Source organism: Neophocaena asiaeorientalis, unplaced genomic scaffold (assembly GCF_003031525.2).
Source record: "Neophocaena asiaeorientalis asiaeorientalis breed wild unplaced genomic scaffold, Neophocaena_asiaeorientalis_V1.1 scaffold680, whole genome shotgun sequence".
In the NCBI taxonomy this organism is placed as follows: domain Eukaryota; kingdom Metazoa; phylum Chordata; class Mammalia; order Artiodactyla; family Phocoenidae; genus Neophocaena; species Neophocaena asiaeorientalis.
This window is the reverse complement of record NW_020171816.1, coordinates 293761-315743: the sequence shown is the minus strand read 5'-3', so window position 1 is coordinate 315743 and position 21983 is coordinate 293761. Positions and strand designations below refer to the sequence as shown.

The window sequence follows — 21983 nt, the reverse complement described above, 5'->3', positions numbered from 1 at the left end:
GTGAGTAAAAGTCCTGGCCCTAGCAGGAAGCCAGCCAGGTGTTTTCAGTATGACTCAGGGACAGGTGGGGCTGTGGGGTGGAATAGAGGCCCTACGCTGGTCAGAGCTGCACCGCTGCCTGTTTGCCCCTGGGCTCCAGGGCTTGAGATTAGTCCTTTTGGAGCCTTGCACTGCCAAGTCGTGCTGGGTGTCTTCTGATCCCCTGACCACTAGCCAAGTCAGGGAGAGGTTCTGACTCCCCAGAGAGAAGGAGAGGAGGGCAGTCAGGGCTGCCCAGACCCAGACTAGGGATCTCAACCCCTAGGGCCTCCTCAACCCAGAGGGAGTCAGTTGAAGGAGGGAGGCAGAAGATCCCCCCACCCCTCATTGTGTGTAAATTCTCTCCCACCACTGGGGCATCAATCAGAGCGAAAGGAGCCAGTGAAGAATGTCACAGCAGGGCCAGAGCGCCAGGGCAGCCAAAGACTCAGAGAGCAGTGACTGTGGGTTAGCTCCCTGAAAGGCCACTTGTCCAATGCCACTTGTTTGTTCGTTCACCCCATTTCCTTGGCTTAATCTCTTGTAATGTAGGGTGGGACTGTTTCAATGGCTTCAAGGGATAAGTTTTGGGTTTGTCATCAGGCAAGCATTTTAAGGAATGTCCTCTTACTCTCTGCTCTAGCTCCCTGACACCATGGCTGAAGAGAACCTGAGTAGGGTCTGCAGGAAGGAGCACCTAGTTCAGCATAGGCTGGGAGACCTCCTGCCTGGGGTGAGAAGGGCCCCAACTATGGTGAAAGTCTGGGACTCCTACATGGTGAACCAAATCCAACCAGCCCCTCCTAGGCCTTTACTCATCCCCAGATATTTAGTTGCTTGCACAAGTCCGGGGTGAGCCTCCTGGAATTTACTAGAGCCAAGCCACCTTCTCACTATGTCCTGAATCCTCCCCCAGTCACCCCACGGAGAACAATCAGGGGTGAGTGGGTCCGGAAAGCCCAAGGCACGCAGGCTCCCTGACAAGCCCCCATCTTCCAAGGCCCGGAAGGCTCTCTGGAACAGGGGTGGAGGGGAGCATTCTCTGACAACTCCTGCCCCACCCTCTTGAGAAAGCAGAGCAAAACAAGTATTCCCGCAGGGAAAGCGAAAACGTGTTGGTGAGTAGATGTGAGTCTGGGCGAATTTGTGAGTATCTGCCTGTGGGGGGGAGGGTGCTGTTGTTTTGTGTGTCCCTAAGGGTATATGTGGTGGGCAGGTAGGAAGGGACAACCATCATTGTACCCAGAGTTTGGAAGTGTGCCTGGTAGACAGACAGTTATGATGTAATCCAATTTTCGCATAACAAGAGAGATTACCTAAAAAAGCAAGGGGCCACGGTAAGTGAGAGGGTGAAAGAGCAAAATGGTGTAGCAACAGGGTCTAGCCTGGCTGGGAGATGAGCTTCCAGTGTGGTCTTTGTTTGGCTGATGCCCTCACACCACCCCCTAAGAAACTGGGTGGAAGAGAAAACTTCTCCCTGCCTGCCCTCCCCGTCCCAGATCCTCTCAGTGCTGGAAGAGAAGCATGAGCACACTGCTCACAAGCGAGGGCCCTTTCTTTCTGCTCACCGGGTCAGGGCAAAAACTGGGCAACTGGAAGAAGTCGAGGCCTCGCCGGAGGCCGGGGTGGACAGGAGGCTCACAACAGCGCTCCACACCCTGCTCGATGAGAGTGTCCAGCAAGTCTACAGGGAACGCACAGACGACAGAGTTGGGATCCACACCTGGGCCGCTGTCTCTGCTAGCCGAGAAGACCCCGAATAGCACTTCCTGGCCCTCAGCGATGCTCAGCTCAGTGGCCAGTCGCCCGCCCACTGGAGCAGCGTGGGCCGCCTGCAACACCGGGTAGGGCTGCGCGCCCTCATGGGCCGCACGTCGCCGGCGTTTAGGTGCAAAACGGCAGTCGAGGACCAGCTCGCGGTAGTCACCCAGGTCAGTCTCGACAGCGCTGAGCCGTACCAGGCGCGTGTGTAAGGCGCCAGGAGCATCTACCACGTTGGCTGGCTGCACAGTCAGGAAATAGACGAAGGCTCCTGCACGGAAACTGTACACGTATTCGATGCGGTAGGAAGCCAGGTGCTCAGGCACCACTGACAGTGCTGCAAAGCCTGGTGCAAATCCTGAGGCGTCGGCCTTGAGGCGCCGGATGGACACTGATCGTGGGCTGAAGCTGGCGGCCACCGCCGAGTCCAGTGAGGATGCCACGTAGAAGTAGGAGGCATGGCCCTGCTCAACCACGGTCACGAGGGTGCCCAGCGGGCTGGCTACACAGTCGGGACAGTCCTCCGGATGATTGTGGTGCGCCGAGAAAAGGCAGACTGGTGGCGCCAGGTGCAGGGCTGTCCCGCGGGGCTCTAGCTCATGCAGGAAGCAGCGTCCCCAAAGGCTGGAGCCACAACTGATCAGTGCAGGCAGCACCGGCTCCAGCACCAGAACCTGCGCATCTGTGTCTCCCGGTGGGCCGTGGGGGCCTGGGCCACAGGCCGCACACGTCTGGCAGCCAGGGGCCCCAGCAGGGCCGGTGGCCAGGCTCTCAACTGGCTGCAGATCAGGCCCAAGCACGTGCAGGCGATTGCGTGTGGCCACGAACACGGCACTCCCTTCCCTGCCGCCCTCGTAGGTTGCCACAGCCTGTACCGGCCGGCCGGCCGAGAAGCTGGGCACCAAGTACTCCACGTCAAAGTCGCAGGAGGCAGCATAGGGGATGCGCGGGCACTGCCAGGACCCTCCCGTCTCGGGCACCGCCGGCAGAAGTAGCAGCAGCAGTAGCAGCAGTAGTAACAGGAAGGGCTGCAATGGCGGCGGGTGGAGCTCCATCGAGGCCCAGATGGCGGCCCGCGGAGGTTCCTGCAGGCCCGGGCCTGGCTGGGAGCCAACGAGAAGTCTGGGTTTGGACAAGCGTCGAGCGCCGGTCCTGGGAGCCCTGGGGCACCGACCCCACCGGGACTCCTGAGATGCCCGTCGCCTTCTCCTGCCCTCGGGTCTGAGCACCTGGCGCGGGCGTACACACACGCAGAGAGGCCGCCGCACCTGTTGCCCCAGCTGCCGGTCCCAGCCGGTGCTTGGAGCAAAGTCTGAGTGCCAGGGGCGGGGCGGACGGGGCCAGGGTGTGGGGGCGGGGCTGTGGGCGGGGCCTGCTCTATGCCTGGCCTAGCCCAGCCCTTCTGCCTGTTCGACTTTCCTGGCCCTCGGAAGCCTGGGTCCTACACCTACACTTGGTCCCCTTTTTCTCAGTGGCCTGTGGGTGGGTGTGCGTGGAGTGGCCTGGAGAGAGGTTAAGTAGATCTGAGCTGTCCCGTCCCACCCCCCACGACCGACTGGGCGAAGTGAGGGGGCGTGTTGCCTCAGCGCATTTGAGGACCACCTGGCCTATTTCTTCTCTTGGCGCCAGGATACAGCAACATCCTCAGACACCCGTTCCAGGCAGGGCCTGGGGGACCCACAGTGTAGGGAACAGAGGCCAGGAATGTGTGGAGAACCAGAGGGGAGGTGTGGAGAGACCTCAGGCGTGGCACTAGCCTCTGTGGGCAGAGACTATCCCTCTGTGGGCCTGCCCTGGGTTGACAGCGACAGGATGGTGTCAGCATGGTGCATTGCATCCCGCCTGCCCAGGGCAGGTGGGATTTATAAGATGGGGCCAGCCCTGTTGGCTGGACATTAGAGTCAGAGGAGAAGCAACTTATGTGGAGGCCCAACCCTAGCTCTGGTCTGTCCACTGCTGCCTCAGTAGGTGGAAGCTGTAGGATGGGGACAATAAAACACAAAATGTTGGCCTTCATTCCTGGCTCTGCTCCAGGGCCTCCCTGATATGAGGGAAACATGGGCTTTGGCTCTCAGGGCACCTCTAACCTGCTCTGTAAGCCATGCTGGGCCTCAGCCTCTCAGTCTCTGAAATGAGGGTGTAGTTCTCGCTAGGTGGTAACCCAGAGTTCTCTCTCCAGGCTGTGATATATGCGGGGCAGGGATAGGGGAGTCAACTCAGGTCTGCTCTTACCATCTCTCAGCATCTGCTCCTTGGTAACTTGGCTCCCCGCAACACTGGAGGGGGGCCCTGGGGTACATCCTTAGCCTGACATCCCCTTCAGCCAGGTGGGCCTGGACCCTGGAGGGAGGGAAAGCATCACAGGGTGGCCCAAGGCTGAGGTCTGAGGGACCTGTGAACTGTGAGTCCCAGAGCTTTGGAGGGTGACGGGTGGGGGTGGGGAGAGGAGCCCTCAGCCCAACAGGATTCAGCCTGACCCTACAAGTGTCTCCTCTACTCACCATCCAGCCCATACTCCTTGTTCTTCCTTCCAGGAGCACCCTTTTCCCTTCCTTCTCTTGTAACTTAGGTGGCATCTCCTCCGGGAAGCCTACCTGATCCAGGCGGTGACAAGTCCATCTTGTGGGTCCCACAGACCCTGTGCTACACCTACCCCAGCACAGTTTACTCTGGATACCTGACTCCCCCCATCCCCCCATTCCTAATGCAGGACTCCCCTACCCCTCCAGGCTGGAGCTTAATGAGCATCTGGTGACAGGGTGGAAACAGCACGGGGGCGGCCACACCCAGTGCTGGGAGGATACCGTGCCTGAGGCAACATAAAAGGCACTCCCTTCGCTAACCAGAATTGGCCCGGAAATGAATAAACACACATCAGAAATTATGGCACCATTCCTGTGTTCCACAGTCAACATGTCTAAAGATAGTCATGCAGGGCAAAACTGATATGAAACATTCCCTGCCCGGTGCTGAGACATGGGTTCTTGTGACCCCTATTCTGCCTCAGGACATTGGGAGAGACTTATAGGGGTTGGGAGGAAACCTGAGGGGTCCTCCCCGTTCACCTGTTTTGGGGGTGGATGTGCAGCAGTCAACAGTTGGTTCTCTGCTGCCATCATGTGGCCAAGTTGTTGGCTGCCCCCAGGCTGGCATCTCCTCTGAGGTAGCCTTGGTCTTTGACAGCAGGCATCCACAGAGTGCCCCTTCCTCCCTCCTCATCCACTTGGTCTGTGGGAGGGGGGCAGGCAAGCCATGTGGGGGAAGTCAGCTAATGGAGCCTTGCAGTGCCGAATACAATCACTTTCTCAAGGTGAGTTCACAAGTCCTGGCCCACGTTCAGCTAAGGACCTACCCCACTGCCCTTGCATTTGTCACCTTGAAGGAGTGCTAGCCACTTTGCCCTCTTTGGGCTCTCACTCCCCTCTGAACACTACTCCAGAGAACTAGTGCCAGCCTCTTTCTCCAACGCAAAGAGATCATCCTAATGACAGCAGGGGGACCTCTGTAACCACAATATGACCATGTCACTCTGCAGCTTTAAAACATTCTGTGGCTCCCCACTGCCAGACTTTTACCTGGAGTTTGAGAACCCTAGGCTTTAAAGACTCCTCCAGCTTCACTGTTACCCAGTCGGACAAGGTTCTTTACCATACCAGGTTTCATACCAGGTTCATCCCTTTGCACATGCTCATTGCTCCACTAGGAACACCTTTCCTGTTTGCCTGTTGTCCCTTCCTTGCTCCCCAAACAGGTAAACCCCGCACTCTTAGGTGCCTACTGTCCTAGGTATACACACTTATCTAATTGTGACTATCTCTTCCCACCCCCACCCAGAATAGGTGCTGAACGGCAAGAAGCTGGAAGCCCTACAAGGATCAGGGTAGCCAGCAGGGACACCTGGAGGCTGACCGCTGACCAGAAGAACACCGGTAGCAGTCAGAGACAGCTAGCCTGGCATCACCCTGGCCCCAGAGGCAGTGGTTTGGTGCCCTTTCCAGGATTCAGGGAAGGAACAGAAACAGCAAGCAGACAGAAAAGAGACCCAGGGCATGTGGGCAGTGTGAGCAGCACCCACCAAGCCTGTGGCTGCTCCAGAGGGGCTTTGGGGTCTGGGCAGGTGGCCTGCTGCCATACCCATTCTAATGTGATCTGGGGTGGGGCCAAGGGCAGGGGCTGTGCTGCCATTTCCTGGGACAGTAAGTGACTCATTCCAGTGTATCCTTGGCCTATGCCACCTACAAAGACACATTTTCCAGCATGGGTTGGTTTTAGTGGCACAGTATCTTGGTCCAGCACTCAGAGACTGCATGAAGGTGATTCACTCTATAGTCTGAAGACCATATTCCATGGACACTATTCTCCCAAACACTTCCTAGGTCTTCTGTTTCCCTGGCCAGTGAGATGGTTCAGTTGTGGCATAACTGGGAGAGTCCCCAGCAGGGAGGTAGAACCTTTCTGCACTGTGCCTTGGGCTCTGTCCTAAGAAGGTCTCATGGTAGAGTGAATGGGGCTGGGCCTTCACTGCTGAGCCTCCTGGGATGTTCCTGGTGACCCACGTAGGCTGGGCCATGCCGGGGAACAGGGTGACTGAAAAGGGCATCAGCCCTTCTTAGGGCAGGGTCCACTCCTGCCCCAGAGGTCAGCTGGGTCTTCTTTCAGGTCCTCTGGCTCACTCCTGGGGGCCATCCTGAGGAATGTGCTGGCTGGAGGTAGGGGAGCTGAGGTGGACAGCCTTCATGAGGAACCCTAAGCTGGAGTAGTTTCCCCAGAGGCCTACAGCTATAGTGAGGCTGGACTCTGAACTTGTGCTGAACACTGGGCCACCTCACCAAGGGCTCCCACCCATGCCCGGGCTCAGACTCTCTCCACTTGACTGTCCCTGTCTTACTCAGCTCAGCCCCTGCTGAACTACAGCAGTCCATTAAGCAGAGCCACAGTCAGGGATCCCAGGTGGTTGGGTGGTCCTTCAGGCCATGCAGCTGGGAATCCCACCTAGGAGTAACAGGGGAGGCACCAGGGGCTCAGACTGAGCGTGGGGTGGGGCATTGCGGGAGGTTGGTCATGGTGGGGAAGGCCAGTGGGGTCCTAGAGAACACTTTACACGTGGCAGGACTTCAGCTGAATGAAAACAGCCCCAGCCCAGGGGCCAACTCTGAGCACATGTGATGCTGTGCATGGGGAAGCATGGGCAGGGCCTAGGGAGGAGGATCCAGTGTCTGTGTGTGAGTGAGAGTGAAGGAACCAGTGACAAGGCCCACAAGTGTCTTCCCCAAAGCACTTTAATGCACACACCAACCCAGAGTCCCTGCCTGCTGCCTGGGCCAGAGAGGCCAGCCCCACCTGGAAGCTCCCATGGCTTCCACAGCCTGGTGTGCCTAGGAGGGCCGAGCCCACACACATTCTCATCAGTACGTGAGGGGCGTGAGGATGAAGAGGCGGTCTTCTTCTTTGCGGATCCAGCGCATCAGTTTATGGATGGCACTGACGGCCGACGCCTTGGTTCCCAGGGGGCTGTAGCACATGTAGAGCTCAAAGGCGCCTGTCACCTGGAGGAAGGGGGCACAGGGTGGTCATCCAGATTAGACAACCCTCGTGGCCCTTGCCCAGGACCCCAATGAAGCCCAGCCCATCCCAGGGCTGCCTTACCCAAGCCAGGAGGTTCTCGTTGGGGCCCGTGTAGTAGATAGTCTTGAGTGGGCGGGAGGCATTGTGGGCGCGGCTGTGCAGGTACTGGTAGAGGCCCAGCAGCCGCTCCTGCTCCTCTTCACTGGTGTACGGGGCCTCGATCTCAGGGCTGGAGATGGGGGAGTAGGTTCGCAAAGGAATGACTTCCACTGGCTTCTCTGGAGATCCAGAAACACCTGTTTCTAGCCAGGGAGACTCCACCATGCTCTGTCTCCTCACCACTGAAGACTCCCCAGGACAAAGCTGGGCCCACCCAGACTGGAGCCCTGTTCTCCCCTCTCCCCCAAGTTCATGGCATCTTTGGTGACCCTCCCTTGGAAAAACCAATCTGGGTTTAGGTGTCCTAGACAGAGTGACAGGTCTGAGATGAAGGAAAAGTGAGCCAGGAACCTTCTGGACCAAAAAGGGGTAAAAGGAGGACAGAAGATGCCTCATCTGGCCCCAGCCCCTCTGCTGGAGGAGGAAGTGGAGGAGTTGTGCATCCTGGGCTGAACCAAACTGACCAAACAGAGGAGACCTCTGTTCCAGCTTCCTTCCCTGGGTGTATTGGGTATTTCAAGGCCTTATGGGAAATGACTGAAGTAGAGAGGTGTATGCTGATGGGGAGTAGGGTGATAGGGGGTTTGGGCCCCTGGTATCAGAGTCAAACAGACACAGAAGGTCGGTCCATTCCCAGAGGGGTCATCAGCTTCAGGACTGCAACAGAGCTCAGGCCCAACCAGCCGGCCGCCCCACCCCCCCACGCCCTTGTCTCCCTCAAGCAGTCTCCCCAAGGCCCTCCCTCACCTGGTGAAGAGTCCCGAGCTCTTTGACTTATAGAGGAAGTGGCGCAGGTCAGGGATGCCCACTTGGGAAACACTGTAGTAAGGTGTGCGCAGTGCCTCCCGCAGCACCAGGTGCGCTCCGCGCTTCCGCAGGCGCTCCTGAAAGCGGCGGCGGCAGTCAGACACTGCAAAGAAGTCCTCACGGTCGGTGGAGACGAGCAGCAGGCAGAGATCCGTGTCAGGCTCCAGGTAAGAGATGTGTGCGTGGAAGAAGCCGGCTGCGTTGAATTTGGGCAGGCACACGGGCGTCCAGGCCTCGCCCTCGCGGAAGGACGAGGAGGAACTTATGAGGTTGAAGAGCAGGTGCAGGTCGATGGGGTGCAGAAATTGGTCCTTGCGGCGCACAAGCGCCACAAGCTGATTGCGCGCCAGCAGGATGGAGAAGACGAGGCTGCGGGCGCGCGCCTGCTGCAGGCTGGCACTCACGATGTCGCGCACGGCCGCCGCCAAGGGCAGGCAGCGCGCCGCCCCCATCAGGAAACTGGGGTCTCGCGCCATCAGCTGCAGCAGGTTGTCCGTGATGCGCTCAGAGCCCGAGAGCAGGCGCCGCAGGTCATAGTTCTGCTTCTGCTGGAAGATGTGGCTCAGCTGCGCGCCCGTAAGAAGGCTCAGGATCTGGTAGTAGATGTAGAGCAACTCTTGCGCCAGTTCCTGTGCCGACTGCCGCGTGCGGGCCACCGCCACCAGCACCAGTGGGCTCCGGCGCACGAATACTACCTTGTAGCCATCTGATGGGACCGACGGATAGGGGTGGTGTCAGCTTCAGCCCTTCTCCGGAAAGCCCTCCCTGAATGGCCTGCCCTAGCACCCTCAGAGCCCTGCTTTTCCCGTGCAGCTTTCCACAATCTCTCCACCTCCCCTCAGAACTGTGCACACAGAGGGGGCTTCAGGATGAAAGAAAAACAGATGCCCATGGGCCCCCCTTTCCCCTTTCCTGCCACTTGTTTCACAGACTGGGACCAGCTAAAATGCAGGAAGCACTTCAGAAAGACACACATTCTTGGGCTAAGTGGCAAGAGCTGGGTGGGGCTCAAGACCTGGGATTTTTTTGGCCACCTCTCCTGGCTTCTCACCTTCTCCAAGGGCAAAGCCCATGTGCGAGCCACCTTTGGCCCCCACAACAGCCCTATGAGGCAGTCAGTGTTGTTTTCCCGTGTTCAGATGAGGACCTGGGGCTCGGTGAGGTGGAGGGACTACCCTTGGTCACATAGCACATCCCAGCCCTCTAGTCCCTGGGAGTCCGAAACCTGGTATGGTCTCTCCTGGCCAGGGAGACCTCCTGGCACCCTCCTCCTGGTGGCTCACCTGCATGGATGGAACGGATGGCATTCTTGTCAGCCTCCAGGAAGGATACCAGGGCCACCATGACACCCATGGTGCTGGAAAGTGCCTCCTCTGACCCATAGCGGGAGTACACAGGCTTCCCCGCCTCGCTCAGCACGAAGACATGCTTCTGGTGCAGGCGCCATGCCTCAGCAGTCTCCTCCTCATCCCCTTCACCAGTGCCCTCTCTTGAGGGCTCTGTGGCTGGTCGCCCAGCTGCCCCTGGGGACTCCGGCCAGTCCTCAGAGCTTCCTGGAAGCATCTCCTCCTGCAGGTCTCGGGCGACACCTGTCAGCTGGGTGCTCAGCTCACTGAAGTCCTGGCTGATCTGGCGCATGTCTGTAGGCAGAGGTGGAGGACCACCAGCACCCTCCTTGGGGCTCTCCCCAGAAGCCACCCCATTCTCTGATTCAGTCAGGTCCTCATAGGAACGGGCATGGACGAACATGGCACCCTCCTGTCCGGCACCTGCCAGCCAAAAGCCCTGGTGTTTAGAGCAGTAGCTTCTGGCAGACCACCTCACCAGCAAGGTGCCCAATACAGTACTCTGCCTGTCCTGATGAGGTAAGCCACTGTTCCTTCTGGCTACAAGTCATGCTTTGCTGTGACTTACAGCCCACCAGCCTCCTCCCCTCACCCTGGGAATAAGACCCCAACCCCTCAAGGCTGTGGTGGTAGCCAGTATCTGCCTGCCCCTCTCACTCTCACCTCACAGCCCTTCGTGCATCTGCTCTTTGGATATCCCCACCTACCTCAGGGCCTCTGCATCTCCTGTTCCCTCTGCATGGAAGGCACTCCCACCTCCTTGCATGCCAGCTCCCTGTCACACTTCAGCTCACAGCAAAGATGTTAGTTGTCCCTGTCACCTGACCCCCAAACCCAGGCACTCTATCATATCCCCCTCCTTGACGTCTCTTGGGGCACTTATCAGTTATTGCCCTTCTCCCCAACTGCAGTGGGGTTCCCCCTCATGGGCAGGAACCTGGCTTTTCGCTGCTGTGTTCCCAGCACCTCGCCCTGTGCCTGGAATACCTCCTGTGCTCAGCAAATCTCTCTCCCTGGGAGAAGGCTCCCTGACCCTGCACAGGGACCCATGGTTCCTAGCCCCCTCCACTGGAATGCTCTCACTAGCCTGTGGCTCCCCCAAGGCAGGGACCATGTCAGTTTTCCTTTACTGATTTTTTTTTTGGACAGAAGAGTTCAAGAGATATGTTTTGAGTCTCTATTATGAGTTCAACACTGTACCAGGCATTGGGGATACAACAGCTCTGTGCTCAAAGAGCTCACAATCTTGTGGACAAGAAAGATGGGCAATACATACACACACAAATAAGACTACAAATTAACTAGTGTTCTGTGCAGAGCATGGTCAGAGCAGGCCTCTCTTGTGAGGAGGTGACATTTAAGTTGAGAGCTGAGAGAGAGAGAAGGAGCCAGGGAGGTACCTGTAGACACAGGAAATAGGAGAAGAGCCCACACTGGTGGCAAGACAGCACAGAGCAAGTGGCACAAAATGAAGTGGAGAGGAAGGCCAGATGCACACTGAGCCTGGATCCTTGCAGTATCCCCAGCACATGACAAATAGCTAACAAGTGAGTGAACACATGCATGAATGAGTGACAGTGAAAGAGTGGTTGGGAATCCCGATTGCCCTGGAGGCTGCTCTAGCTGTAAGCTGGCTGGGGCTGCGCACCCTGCCCATACCTGGCTCCATTCCCTGGGCCAGTCCTGGTGTGGGGCTCTCAGCTCTCTCCACACTCTGCCCATCAGAAGGAGCCAACGTGCCATCAGGGCCTTCGCTGCTTCTCTTCCTCTGCATGTCAGCAGCCATCCCTTGGGCTCTCCTGTGGGGCAAACAAAGGCATCATTGAGGGTAAGGGGGAAGGTGCTAGTGGCAGGATTCACTGGCATAATTAAGAGTGGTTAAGTACAGGAAAGTATCCCTCACCAGGACCCAGCTAACTCAAACCTCTGGGGAATGGGTTCTGAATATTCCCTTCTAAAGAAGCATGCTGTTCTCTTTCTGATTATAAAAGAATGCATGGGGGACTTGCCTGGTGGTCCAGTGGTTAAGACTCTGTGCTCCCAATACAGGGGGCTCGGCTCAATCCCTGGTCAGGGAACTAGTTCCCGCATGCTGAAACTAAGAGCAGCATGCTGCAACTAAAAGATCCCTCATGCCACAACTAAAGATCCTGCATGCTGCAACTAAGACCCGGTGCAGCCAAAATAAATAAATAAATATACTTTTTTTTTTTTTTTTTTTGGCTGTTAGGTCTTCGTCGCTGCTTGTGGGCTTTCTCTAGTTGCGGTGAGCAGGGGTTAAGCTTCGTTGTGGTGCACGGGCTTCTCATTGCGGTGGCTTCTCGTTGCGGAGCACGGGCTCTAGAGCGCAGGCTCAGTAGTTGTGGCGCACGGGCTTAGTTGCTCTGCGATCTTCAGGATCTTCCTGGACCAGGGATCAAACCCGTGCCCCTGCATTGGCAGGCGGATGCTTAACCACTGCGCCACCAGGGAAGTCCCTGTGTCGGGTCTTAGTTGCGGCACTCAAGCTTCTCTCTAGTTGTGGTGTGCAGGGTTTCTTTCTCTCTCTCGTTATGGCACGCGGGCTTAGTTGCCCCGCGGCATGTGTGATCTTAGTTCCCTGACCAGGGATCGAACCTGCATCCCCTGCATTGGAAGGTGGATTCTTTACCCCTAGAAGTTCCAGGGAAGTCCCAGTCCCTATGTGGATTTTTATGTAATCCTGATCACTCTTCTCTGAGGCAGGCACTCTTGTCAGACAAGCTTTACATATGAAGAAACTGAAGCTGAGAGAGTGTAAGTACATTTTCCAATGTCACGATAGGAAAGAAGCGCTGGAGCTGGGAATTGAAACCATTCTGTATCCTGATATCTTCCACTGTACATCCTACCATGAACATTTCTCCATTCAAAACTGAGTTGACAAATCAGTTCTTTTTGATATTTAGACATTTACTATGAACGAAGTGAGTCAGAGTAAACAGGCCCAAGCCTTGCTTTTCTCCTTGCCATCTGTACCTTTTGAATTTGGCACCAGGGCTCACCTCTCCAGTTAAAAACAACTATGGACATGTCAGTTCTCAGTGCCCATTTGATGGACACTAAGGACAAACTCAGCCTGATCTCCCAGTCCTTCTGCAGCCTCAGGGCCAGGTGGAGGTGGCCAAGAGTGGATGTCAGGGATAACGAAGTTGGGTGGCTCTCTTGGGATCAGCCTCTAAGGTCCCTTAATGTCAGGCTGAAGGGTCTTCATTTGGCAGGCAACAAACAATCCATAGGAGAGGGGTTCCATCTGAGGCACTAACCCTTTAGGGAATAGAAATTTGGCTGGATGGGCTAGAAGGGCAGCAAAGACTAGTCAGAGACTCATGAGGAAGGCACTGCAGGCAGGCCAGGGGCCTGGGGGGGACTGGTGTTAGTGTGAGCAAAGCAGACTCTGTCCCTGCCCTCCTGGAGCAGAGTCCATAGGGAATAATTGAGGCTTGTCCCTTACTAGCTCTGTAACCTTGGGCAAATGACTCCACCCTGAGCCTGGCATGAAGTCGGTGCTCAAAAACATTCACGAGGGCTTCCCTGGTGGCGCAGTGGTTGAGAGTCCGCCTGCCGATGCGGGGGACACGGGTTCGTGCCCCGGTCCGGGAGGATCCCACATGCCGCGGAGCGGCTGGGCCCGTGAGTCATGGCCACTGAGCCTGCATGTCCGGAGCCTGTGCTCCGGAATGGGAGAGGCCACAACAGTGAGAGGCCCGCATACCGCAAAAAAAAAAAAAAAAAAAAATTCACGAGAAGAGTGATTTCAAAACAGTGTCACCAGCACTAGCATTTGTGTGGCCCCCGCTTACCTGTGTCTAAGAACTCTCTCCGACCACAAGTTCCTAGCAGGCAGCTCCTGCAAGTGTACCCAAAGAATTGATTTTCAAGCTCTTCTGTCATCTTTGTTGTAAGCTATGGAATCCTTTCTTCAAATTAATCTTGTAAAGCAGTTCAATGTGCAAAACAGACAGAGAGGGAGGCAGGGCCAGAGACTGGCCTGATGGCCACGCCCCCACTGGTCCCGGAGCACCACAGAGTTAAGTGGGGGTTGGGTACCACTGGTCAACAGCATCACCCCACACAGAGTGCGCTTTGAATAATCTTCAAAGGAAGATTATTTGGGAGAACATCTACCTTTTGGGATTTTCTAGGCCACCAATCCTGTCCATCAGGACAATCAAGAGTGATGGTTCCCAGCGAGGGTCAGAGCCCAGAAGACCAAGGTGTGGTCCACCTTTTCTGATGAAGAGTAATTAAGAAGCTGCATGCCCTCAACAGGAACCTGGGGAGGCATCCAGAAAGGCCTCCTCTGAGACTGAGACCAAGAGGAGCAATCCAAAACAGGCCAAAACAGCCACCGCAACACCACGGAGCCCAGAGCAGTGGGTGCTAAGGAAACTAGGGCATGTCCAGATCTTGAGCAAGAAGACACAGGCCACACGAGAACCTTGAAGACCATTATTTTACAAGCTAACCTAAAAGCCCGGTTGGGGTCTGCATTGCTGTGTAAAGAGAGAGCGACCCCAGAGAGATGAGTCTGTCCATATACAGGCAGAGGGCAAGCTGCTACTGCCAGTCCTGGGGTTGTGGCCAGGGCTTCTGGACCTGGCTCCTTGGATGGAGGCCTGGATTGGTATGTGCTTTTTTCTGAGGAGAGGGTCCAGAACAATTACTTTAAATGGGAATGCCCTACATTTCTATGTGTACTCACTTCCCCACTCCCCTAGTGGAGAGCTTCACATCTTCTCTCTTCTCAAGCTTCCATCATCTTCTCCAATGCTCACCCTCAGCACTATCAGTGATAACCTTACCTTCTATTTCACTGAGGACATGGAAGTCAGCAAAAGAGAACTTCCAAGATTCCCACTACCACCTCACCTCACCTGCCAGACTCTGCCTTCCTCCTCCTTACTAAAGATGAGCTGTCTGGGCTCCACTAACGCCTCCACTCCAGCCCCTCTCACCCATCCAAGCAGATGGCTTCAGCAGCTGTCCCTCTCTCTCTCGGATCATCAGTGTCTCCTTCTCCCCTGTTCAACACCAATATACTGATGTTTCTTCCATTTTCCAAACACCTTCCCTTAGATGTGTTTACTCTGTTATAATTCATTGAGCTGTACTTACGATTTGTGAACTTTATGTTTGTTTTATTTCAATTAAAACCTTAAAACAAACCTCCCCTTAACTCTACATTCCCCTCTAGGTACCACCCTATTTTTTTTTTTTGCTGTCCTTTATAAAACAAACAAACAAACCTCAAAACAATAAACAGTACTTGGAGTTTAATTAGTCACGTAAGCTAGGCTATGCTGTGTAACAAATGAGTGCCAAAATGGTAGATGCTTTACACATAAAGGCTTTTTTTGTTTGTTTTGGCCATATCACATGGCTTGTGGGATTGAATTTGGGCTGCAGGCAATGGAAGTGCAGAGTCCTAACCACTGGACTGCCAGGGAATTCTCTAAAGGCTTTTTCTTTTTTTTTTTATTGCAAGCATTTTTTTATTGAGAAATAATCTATGTATAACATTATATTAGTTTCAGGTCTACAACATAATGATTCAATATTTGTATATATTGCAAAATGGTCACCACCATGTCCGTTAACATCCATCACCACACATAGTTACAAAATTTTTTTTCTTGTGATGAGAACTTTTAATACCTACTCTCGTAGCAACTTTCAAATATACAAGCATTATTAATTATAGTCACTATGCTGTACATTACATCCTCAGGATTTATTTATTTTATAACTGGAAGTTTGTACCTTTTGACCACCTTCACAGATTTTGCAAGCATTTTTTAATAATCTCTAAAGGATAATATGTATTAAAATATTTACAAGTTCCTAATTTGACAGGCTGACTCCATTATATACAGCAGGGGTCCCCAACTCCCAGGCTGCGGACCTCTATCTGGGACATGGGCTGTTAGGAAGTGGGCCACACAGCAGGAGGTGAGCAGCGGGAGAGCGAACCTTCATCTGCCACCCTGTGCCGCTCCCCATCACTCGCATTACCGCCTGAACCAAAAAATATGGAACGCTTCAGGAATTTGCATGTCATCCTTGCACAGGGGCCACGCTAATCTTCTCTGTATCGTTCCAATTTTAGTATATGTGCTGCCGAAGCGAGCACTAAAGGCTTATTTTTTGCTCACGTACTGTGGGTTTGGTAGCAATTCAGAGCAGCTCCCTCCGGGCAGTGATTCAGGAATCCAGGCTACTAGCATCTTATAGCTCTGCCGTCACCTGGCAATGGAAGACAGGGCTGGAGGGTCATGTCAGAACTCTTAAATACTTCAAAGTCCAGACTGGCCAGAACTAGTCATGTGGCCAGAGGGACTGGGGAATGTGGAGCGCTCAGGTGTCTCTCCACTTTTCCCATTCACACTTGAATCCATTCCAACTATTACTCCAGTAACACTGCTCCCTCAAGGTCTCCAGTGACCTCCAGGATCATCTCACTTCACTCAGCAGCCACAATGATTATTTCCTCTCTCTCAAAACACTTTCTTCTCTTGGCTTCTGGCACATCACTCTCCTTTCATGGTTCTCCTACCTCATGGACCACTCCTTCTAAGTTCTCTTTACAGTTCTTACTGTGGAGGGACCAAGATTTCAGGTCTTGGATCTCTTTTCTGTCTTCATTCGATCCCTTGGTGACCTTATTCAGTCTCATGGTTTTAAATTTCACTGATAAATTAATGATTCCAAATTTTATTCACAGTCCTAATCTCTCTTCTGACTTCCAGAGGCACACACATTTAACTGTTTACTTGATGTCTGCCCTTGGATATTTTATAGTATCTCAAAGTTCTATGTCCAAAACTGAGTTCCTGATCATCCCCTTAAAAAGTTGTTCCTCTCAGAGTTTTCTCCATCTCAGTGAAAGACAATTTGATACTTCCAGTTATTTAGCAAAAAATCTTGGAGGCATCCCTTATGCCTCTCTTTTTCCCGTACCTCATATACCAAACCACCAGCAAATCTTCAGAATACAGGTACACCCAGCAAAATGTCTCTCATTAACCTTTGCCACATAGAATGCCTCTTGGTTTTTAATACACAGCTGTGGTAGCCAGCCTTCCAAATGGTCCCCAGTGATTCTCAACTCCCAGCATTCAAGTCTATATACTCCCATCCCACACTGAGCAGAACTAATCTATGTCACCAACAGGATAATGTGAAAATGACAATGTGTGACTTCTGAGGCTAGGTCATAAAAGACATTGTGGCTTCTGCTTTGTTCTCTTGGATCACTCTCTCTAGGTGCAGCCATCAGCCATCAGTTGTGAGGACACTCAAGCAGCCCTAAAGAGAGGAGCTCGTGGTAAGAAACTGAAACCTGAGAACAGCCAGTACCAATGTGCTAGTCATGTGAGCAAGCAGTCTTGGAAGCAAATCATCTAGCCCCAGTCATGCCTTTGAATGACTGCAACCTCATGAGAGACACTGGGCCTGAATCATCCACCTAAGATGCTCCCAAATTCCTGACCCTCAGGAACTGTATGAGATAATAAATATTTATTATTGGTTTGAGCTGCTAAGTTTTGGGATAACTTGTTACACAGCAATAGATAACTAATACAACAAACTTGTACTGATTGAGCTTATGTTTACACAGAAAAAAACTATTATCAACACTTGATCTATATTTTTAAATAAAGGAATGTGCATTTAAAGCCTCAAATTACATTTCAAATAGAACTGATAGATCATTGAGTACCAACAAAAGGGGTTTACTTACATCATGGCTATTTGCAGGTACTGCAAGAGGCCATGATGCTGTATCAAAGCAACACTGTTTGATCAGGAGGAAGTGTTTTAAGCATTTTGTATCCTAACATTATAATTTATTTGGCATGTATTAGGTATGTCTTTTCCTTGTGTTTTAGTGCCATTTTAGAAAATTGGGGATTTGGGGTTGATGAAGGAAGAATTATACTTTTTCCCATTTGAAATAATGGGGAAACACATAAATCAACTATACTTCAATAAAATGTTAAAAAAAAAAGTGGGAAACAGATACTAAGTTAGTGATTCCAGACAGAATGTCCAACTTTCATGGAACAGATTACTGATGTTCCATGGGGAAATGCCCATATTCAGAATCTGACCACTTCTCATCACCTCCACCACTATCACATTGGTCCCAGTCAACATTACCTCTCTAGCAGATTGTTGCAAGACTTTTTTTTTTTTAACATCTTTATTGGAGTATAATTGCTTTTCAATGTCGTGTTAGCTTCTGCTGCGTAACAAAGTGAATCAGCTATACATATACAAATATCCCCATATCCCCTCCTTCTTGCGTCTCCCTCCCACCCTCCCTATCCCACCCCTCTAGGTGGTCACAAAGCAGCAAGCTGATCTCCCTGTGCCATGTGGCTGCTTCCCACTAGCTATCTATTTTACATTTGGTAGTGTATATATGTCAATGCCACTCTCTCACTTCATCCTAGCTTACCCTTCCCCATCCCTGTGTCCTCAAGTCCATTCTCTACGTCTGTGTCTTTATTCCTGTCCTGCCCCTAGGTTCATCAGAACCATTTTTTTTTTTTAGATTCCATATATATGTGTTAGCATATGGTATCTGTTTTTCTCTTTCTGACTTACTTCACTCTGTTTGACAGACTCTAGGTCCATCCACCTCACTACAAATAACTCAATTTTATTTCTTTTTATGACTGAGTAATATTCCATTGTATATATGTGCCACATCTTTATCCATTCATCAGTCGATGAACACTTAGGTCCTGGCTATTGTAAATGTCCTGGCTATTGTAAACAGTGCTGCAATGAACACTGTGGTACGTGACTCTTTTTGAATTATGGTTTTCTCAGGGTATATGCCCAGTAGTGGGATTGCTGGGTCGTATGGTAGTTCTACTTTTTGGTTTTTTAAGGAACCTCCATACTGTTCTCCATAGTGGCTGTATCAATTTACATTCCCACCAACAGTATAAGAGGGTTCCCTTTCCTCCACACCCTCTCCAGCATTGCAACAGTCTTTTAACCAGTCTCCCCACTTCTGTCCTTGTCCCTGTACAGTCTATCCTTCTCACAGCACTCAAAGTGATCTGCTTGAGACAGAAGTCAAGTCACGTAGCTCCTTTGCTCACTAGTCTGTAATGGTCACACCTAACCCAGTGAGAAAGCCAATTTCCTCACAGTGGTGCACAAGAACCTCTCTGTCTACACGCACTGCACCCCACCCCCCAAATTACTTCTTCAACCTCATCTCCTATTCTTTCCCCTACTTGCTTTGCTTCAACCCAGCCACACTGACATCATGGCTTTCCTTGAGTATACTGTAAATGTAAATCCTGAGTATTCCTTCACTTCAGAACTTTGCTCTTGCTGAATTTTCTGCCTGGACCACACCTCCCTACTTTTCCCCCTGCCCCCCACCTCACCTATTCCACTACTTGGCCAAATATCTACATGACTCACTCTGTCACTTCCTTCAGGTTGCTGCTCAAGTGTTACCTTATCAGAGAGGCCTTCCTGGAATATCCTGGATTCTTATCTCCCTTGCCCTGCTTTATTTTTCTACATTGAAGGTAACCCTGTGAGCTGTCGCAAATTTCAGAATGTCAGCTCCATAAGCAGGACTTTAATTAACATTTGTCAGATAAATGACTTTGGAAGGGAGAAGATGAAAGATCCTCAGAGAACACCCAGCTCCAATGTAGCCTAGGGAGACTCCTGCCTGTAGGGAAGACTTAGTCCTTGGTAGTATAGTTAAGTGTTCAGTAACAATGGCTCTGGAGTCAGAGGGGCGTGTATTAACCTGGCTTGGTTTTATAAATCTCAGCTTTCTCACCTATGAAATGAGGATGATGACAGCACTGATTCATTGGGTTGTGGAAGGATTAAATGAGATAATCCATGTAATTTGGTTACCCTAGCACAGAGTAGGCACATATACACTCAGCTGTCTTTAGCACATCATGATTATTCTTATTCAGACCATGTGTACCTGCACTTATACACAGATCCAGTAATCTCTGCCATGTAAATCAGTCCTTTGCGAGTTTGCTCATCCTGAGCCAGGCCCTTAGTGAGCAGGACGTGCTTCTGACATCATGAAGCCAGGTGGGCTCTGGCCTGAAATGACCCATCTGTGATGCTGGGACAAAGAGATGCCTTTGGGCCTAGGGCTGGGAGTTCCTCCAGGCTAACTGGCTATTCTTCCTGAAGTTTCAGGACAGACCTGTAACTTCCCTGCTGCTCCCAGAAGTCTCTCCCAAGCTGAACTCCTTTCTACCACATGTCCCTGCTCTGTGGCCTTGCACCTCTGGCTCAAAGACCAAAACAAGGTCTACAGCAGCTTATCCCTGAGGGCCCACTACCCACTGATCCCAGTGGGATTTAGGTAACTGCGCCCAGCATGGCTGAGTACTACCCAACATGGTACCTGCATGTTGTGAGGGCAGGGTCAGCTGGCTGGGGCTAGTGGACATCTCCTTCCGAACAGTTCTCCAACCACCTGAAATCATGTAGTACCTCAATATCTCCAAGGCAAGTATCGGGGTCCAGCCAAAAGCCCTGGTGAAGCAAACAGTTCTCTGGACATTTACACTGGAAACTAGGCAGGGAGGGTGAATGACTCATAGCAAAACCCACCCCAAACCCCATTGGAGCCATAACCTGTGTGGCTGAAGCTCTTGGGTGGCTGGGCCTGAAGCAGTTAAGCAAGAGAGGTCTCTTGGAACCAGTCCCAGATACTCCCTTGGGGCCCCTTCTCAGGCAGCCTCTCTAGAAGCCCCCAGGGCTTGCTATTTTCCCTAGAAGTGCTCTGCTGTGCCTTTGAGCAATGTCACCAAACAAGTTAGCTCAATCAGCCCTTCTGGTATGCCTCCCTCCTCTAGGTGCCTGGCCTGGAGAGAGGAAGGGCCTTGCAAGAACCCCTCCCTACTGGGTCCCTACCACTCTTGCTCCCTCTTCCTGCTTAGATAGTGCCCTATCCTGCCTTGACCCTTTGGGGAGTGGGCTATCTGGGAGGATGGTGCCAGGATGCATGGATGTGTGGCAGACAGAGTCCAGGTGAGGCTGTGCTGTAACTGCTTCAGCAGGATGCCTACTCCACGCTGAGAGTATAGCTTGGTACTTGTCACTGCTACTGGTCACTCCCCTTTCTGACAAAGGCTGCTCACCCTCCCCAGCAAACTCGAGCCCAGAAAGTATGGCTCAACAGGTGCAAGAGGCAGCTTGGTTATCTGAGCCAGGGCACCCTTGAAGGCAAAGTCCCAAGCCTCAAGACACTTTCAGGAGCTTCCTGCCCACCCCACAGTCAACCTCTGCCAGTCTCTGAGAGCACTCTGCTGGGCCGAATGTGTGTGCGTTGGGGCTACAGGACTTTGCCCTTCCAACCGAAGAAAGAGTTCCAGGCCTCGCCTTTTATATTCCCCAGCTGGGAACCGGCGAAGGGACCCCAGAGAGACCCAGCCTTCTACCGCAAGTGGCGGCGTAGACTGCAGGGGCCCCCAGTCTTCAAGCCCCTCCCTTCAAAGATGACAGCTCTCCAGTCTCTTGGCGCCCCCAAGCCACGTGGGTTGGCAGTCGGACTCACCTGTTTCTCGGGGAGGGGGAAGGGGTCAGGAAGCACAGAGATTGCTGGTCACTGCCCTCTGCCGGACCCCCGGGAGGTCACGGGTGTCCGGCCGGGCCCGGACTGATGGTTCAGGTTCGCGGGACCACGGCCCCCTGCAGACACAGACATGGCCACAGCGCAGGCCACCGCTCCCTCCCACGGCCCCTTGCCCGGCTGCCGGCTCAGGAAGACAGCACTCGTCGGCCTCTGGCGGCGGAGGCCCGGCTCCAGTCGCTGGGCCTGGCCCTGCCCGCCCTGGTGTGCATTATGGGAAATGTAGTTCGCAGTGCACGGCCGCCGCGAGGTGGGGCGGGGCGCCAGGTCCCGGCAGAGACCTGGGCGGGGCCTGACCCGGGTCAGCGGTGGCATCATCCCGCACCGCCTTTTACAGGGTCCCGGCCAAACTCAGGCACCTCCCCAAACCCAAAGCCTGGGGTGGACCGCAGGCCCAGACTCCCTAGCTCCTCCGCCCGACCCAACAAGAGGTTTATTTAAAGCGAAAGAAAGAGACTATGGCATTGTTTCCTCCACTAATTGTGGAAGGACAGTGCAAGTTCGGGGGCTGGATAAATGTCATTAGTGGACCGGGCCACACTGACTGTAAAGGATGTAGGCACACCAACTGCTGCTAAAGGAACACCCTTTTATTTTTTTTACATTTTTTTTAAAATAAATTTATTTATTTTTGGCTGCATTGGGTCTTCGTTGCTGTGCGC

At 53.0% G+C, this 21983-nt stretch overlaps 2 protein-coding genes and 1 non-coding gene across 9 annotated transcripts in view; all 3 read right to left on the bottom strand.

The window, feature by feature from the left end:
• Positions 1-4420, bottom strand: part of MST1R (macrophage stimulating 1 receptor) — a 14121-nt gene extending 9701 nt beyond the window's left edge. Inside the window, exons 1-3 of the mRNA XM_024737317.1 lie at positions 4281-4420; positions 4012-4119; positions 1587-2882 (exon numbers count right to left, since the gene is read on the bottom strand). Coding sequence (XP_024593085.1) covers positions 1587-2882; positions 4012-4014 — 1299 coding nt within the window. The 5' untranslated portion in view covers positions 4015-4119; positions 4281-4420. The remainder of the gene's footprint in view (positions 1-1586; positions 2883-4011; positions 4120-4280) is intronic.
• A 2618-nt stretch (positions 4421-7038) lies between these two features.
• MON1A (MON1 vesicular trafficking associated A) lies at positions 7039-21512 on the bottom strand. 7 transcript variants are annotated; one of them, XM_024737980.1, is made up of 8 exons: positions 21247-21512; positions 20092-20163; positions 15834-15920; positions 11316-11455; positions 9594-10079; positions 8251-9016; positions 7426-7573; positions 7045-7325 (listed from the first exon to the last, which is right to left on the bottom strand). In XM_024737980.1, exons 3-8 carry the CDS (start codon positions 15899-15901, stop codon positions 7185-7187), a joined length of 1749 nt encoding a protein of 582 aa, XP_024593748.1. In that variant the 5' UTR covers positions 15902-15920; positions 20092-20163; positions 21247-21512; the 3' UTR covers positions 7045-7184. The 7 variants fall into 7 exon arrangements, with proteins under 7 accessions (XP_024593752.1, XP_024593748.1, XP_024593757.1 ...); XM_024737989.1 differs by lacking the exon at positions 15834-15920 and having other exon boundaries at positions 20092-20222; XM_024737993.1 differs by lacking the exon at positions 15834-15920.
• Positions 15701-15807, bottom strand: LOC112395236 (U6 spliceosomal RNA). The gene has a single exon (XR_003002333.1). It is a non-coding gene; the product is annotated as a U6 spliceosomal RNA (small nuclear RNA).
• Positions 21513-21983: the final 471 nt, after the last annotated feature.

Excerpts from the sequence above, each read along its gene's own strand:
- MON1A (XM_024737980.1), bottom strand. The coding sequence starts at position 15,901 with ATGCTAGTAGCCTGGATTCCTGAATCACTGCCCGGAGGGAGCTGCTCT. Across the intron at positions 11,456-15,833 it reads GAATTGCTACCAAACCCACA|GAGAGCCCAAGGGATGGCTG; the intron begins GTACGTGAGCAA and ends TTTGCCCCACAG. Across the intron at positions 9,017-9,593 it reads CATCCGTTCCATCCATGCAG|ATGGCTACAAGGTAGTATTC; the intron begins GTGAGCCACCAG and ends CGGTCCCATCAG.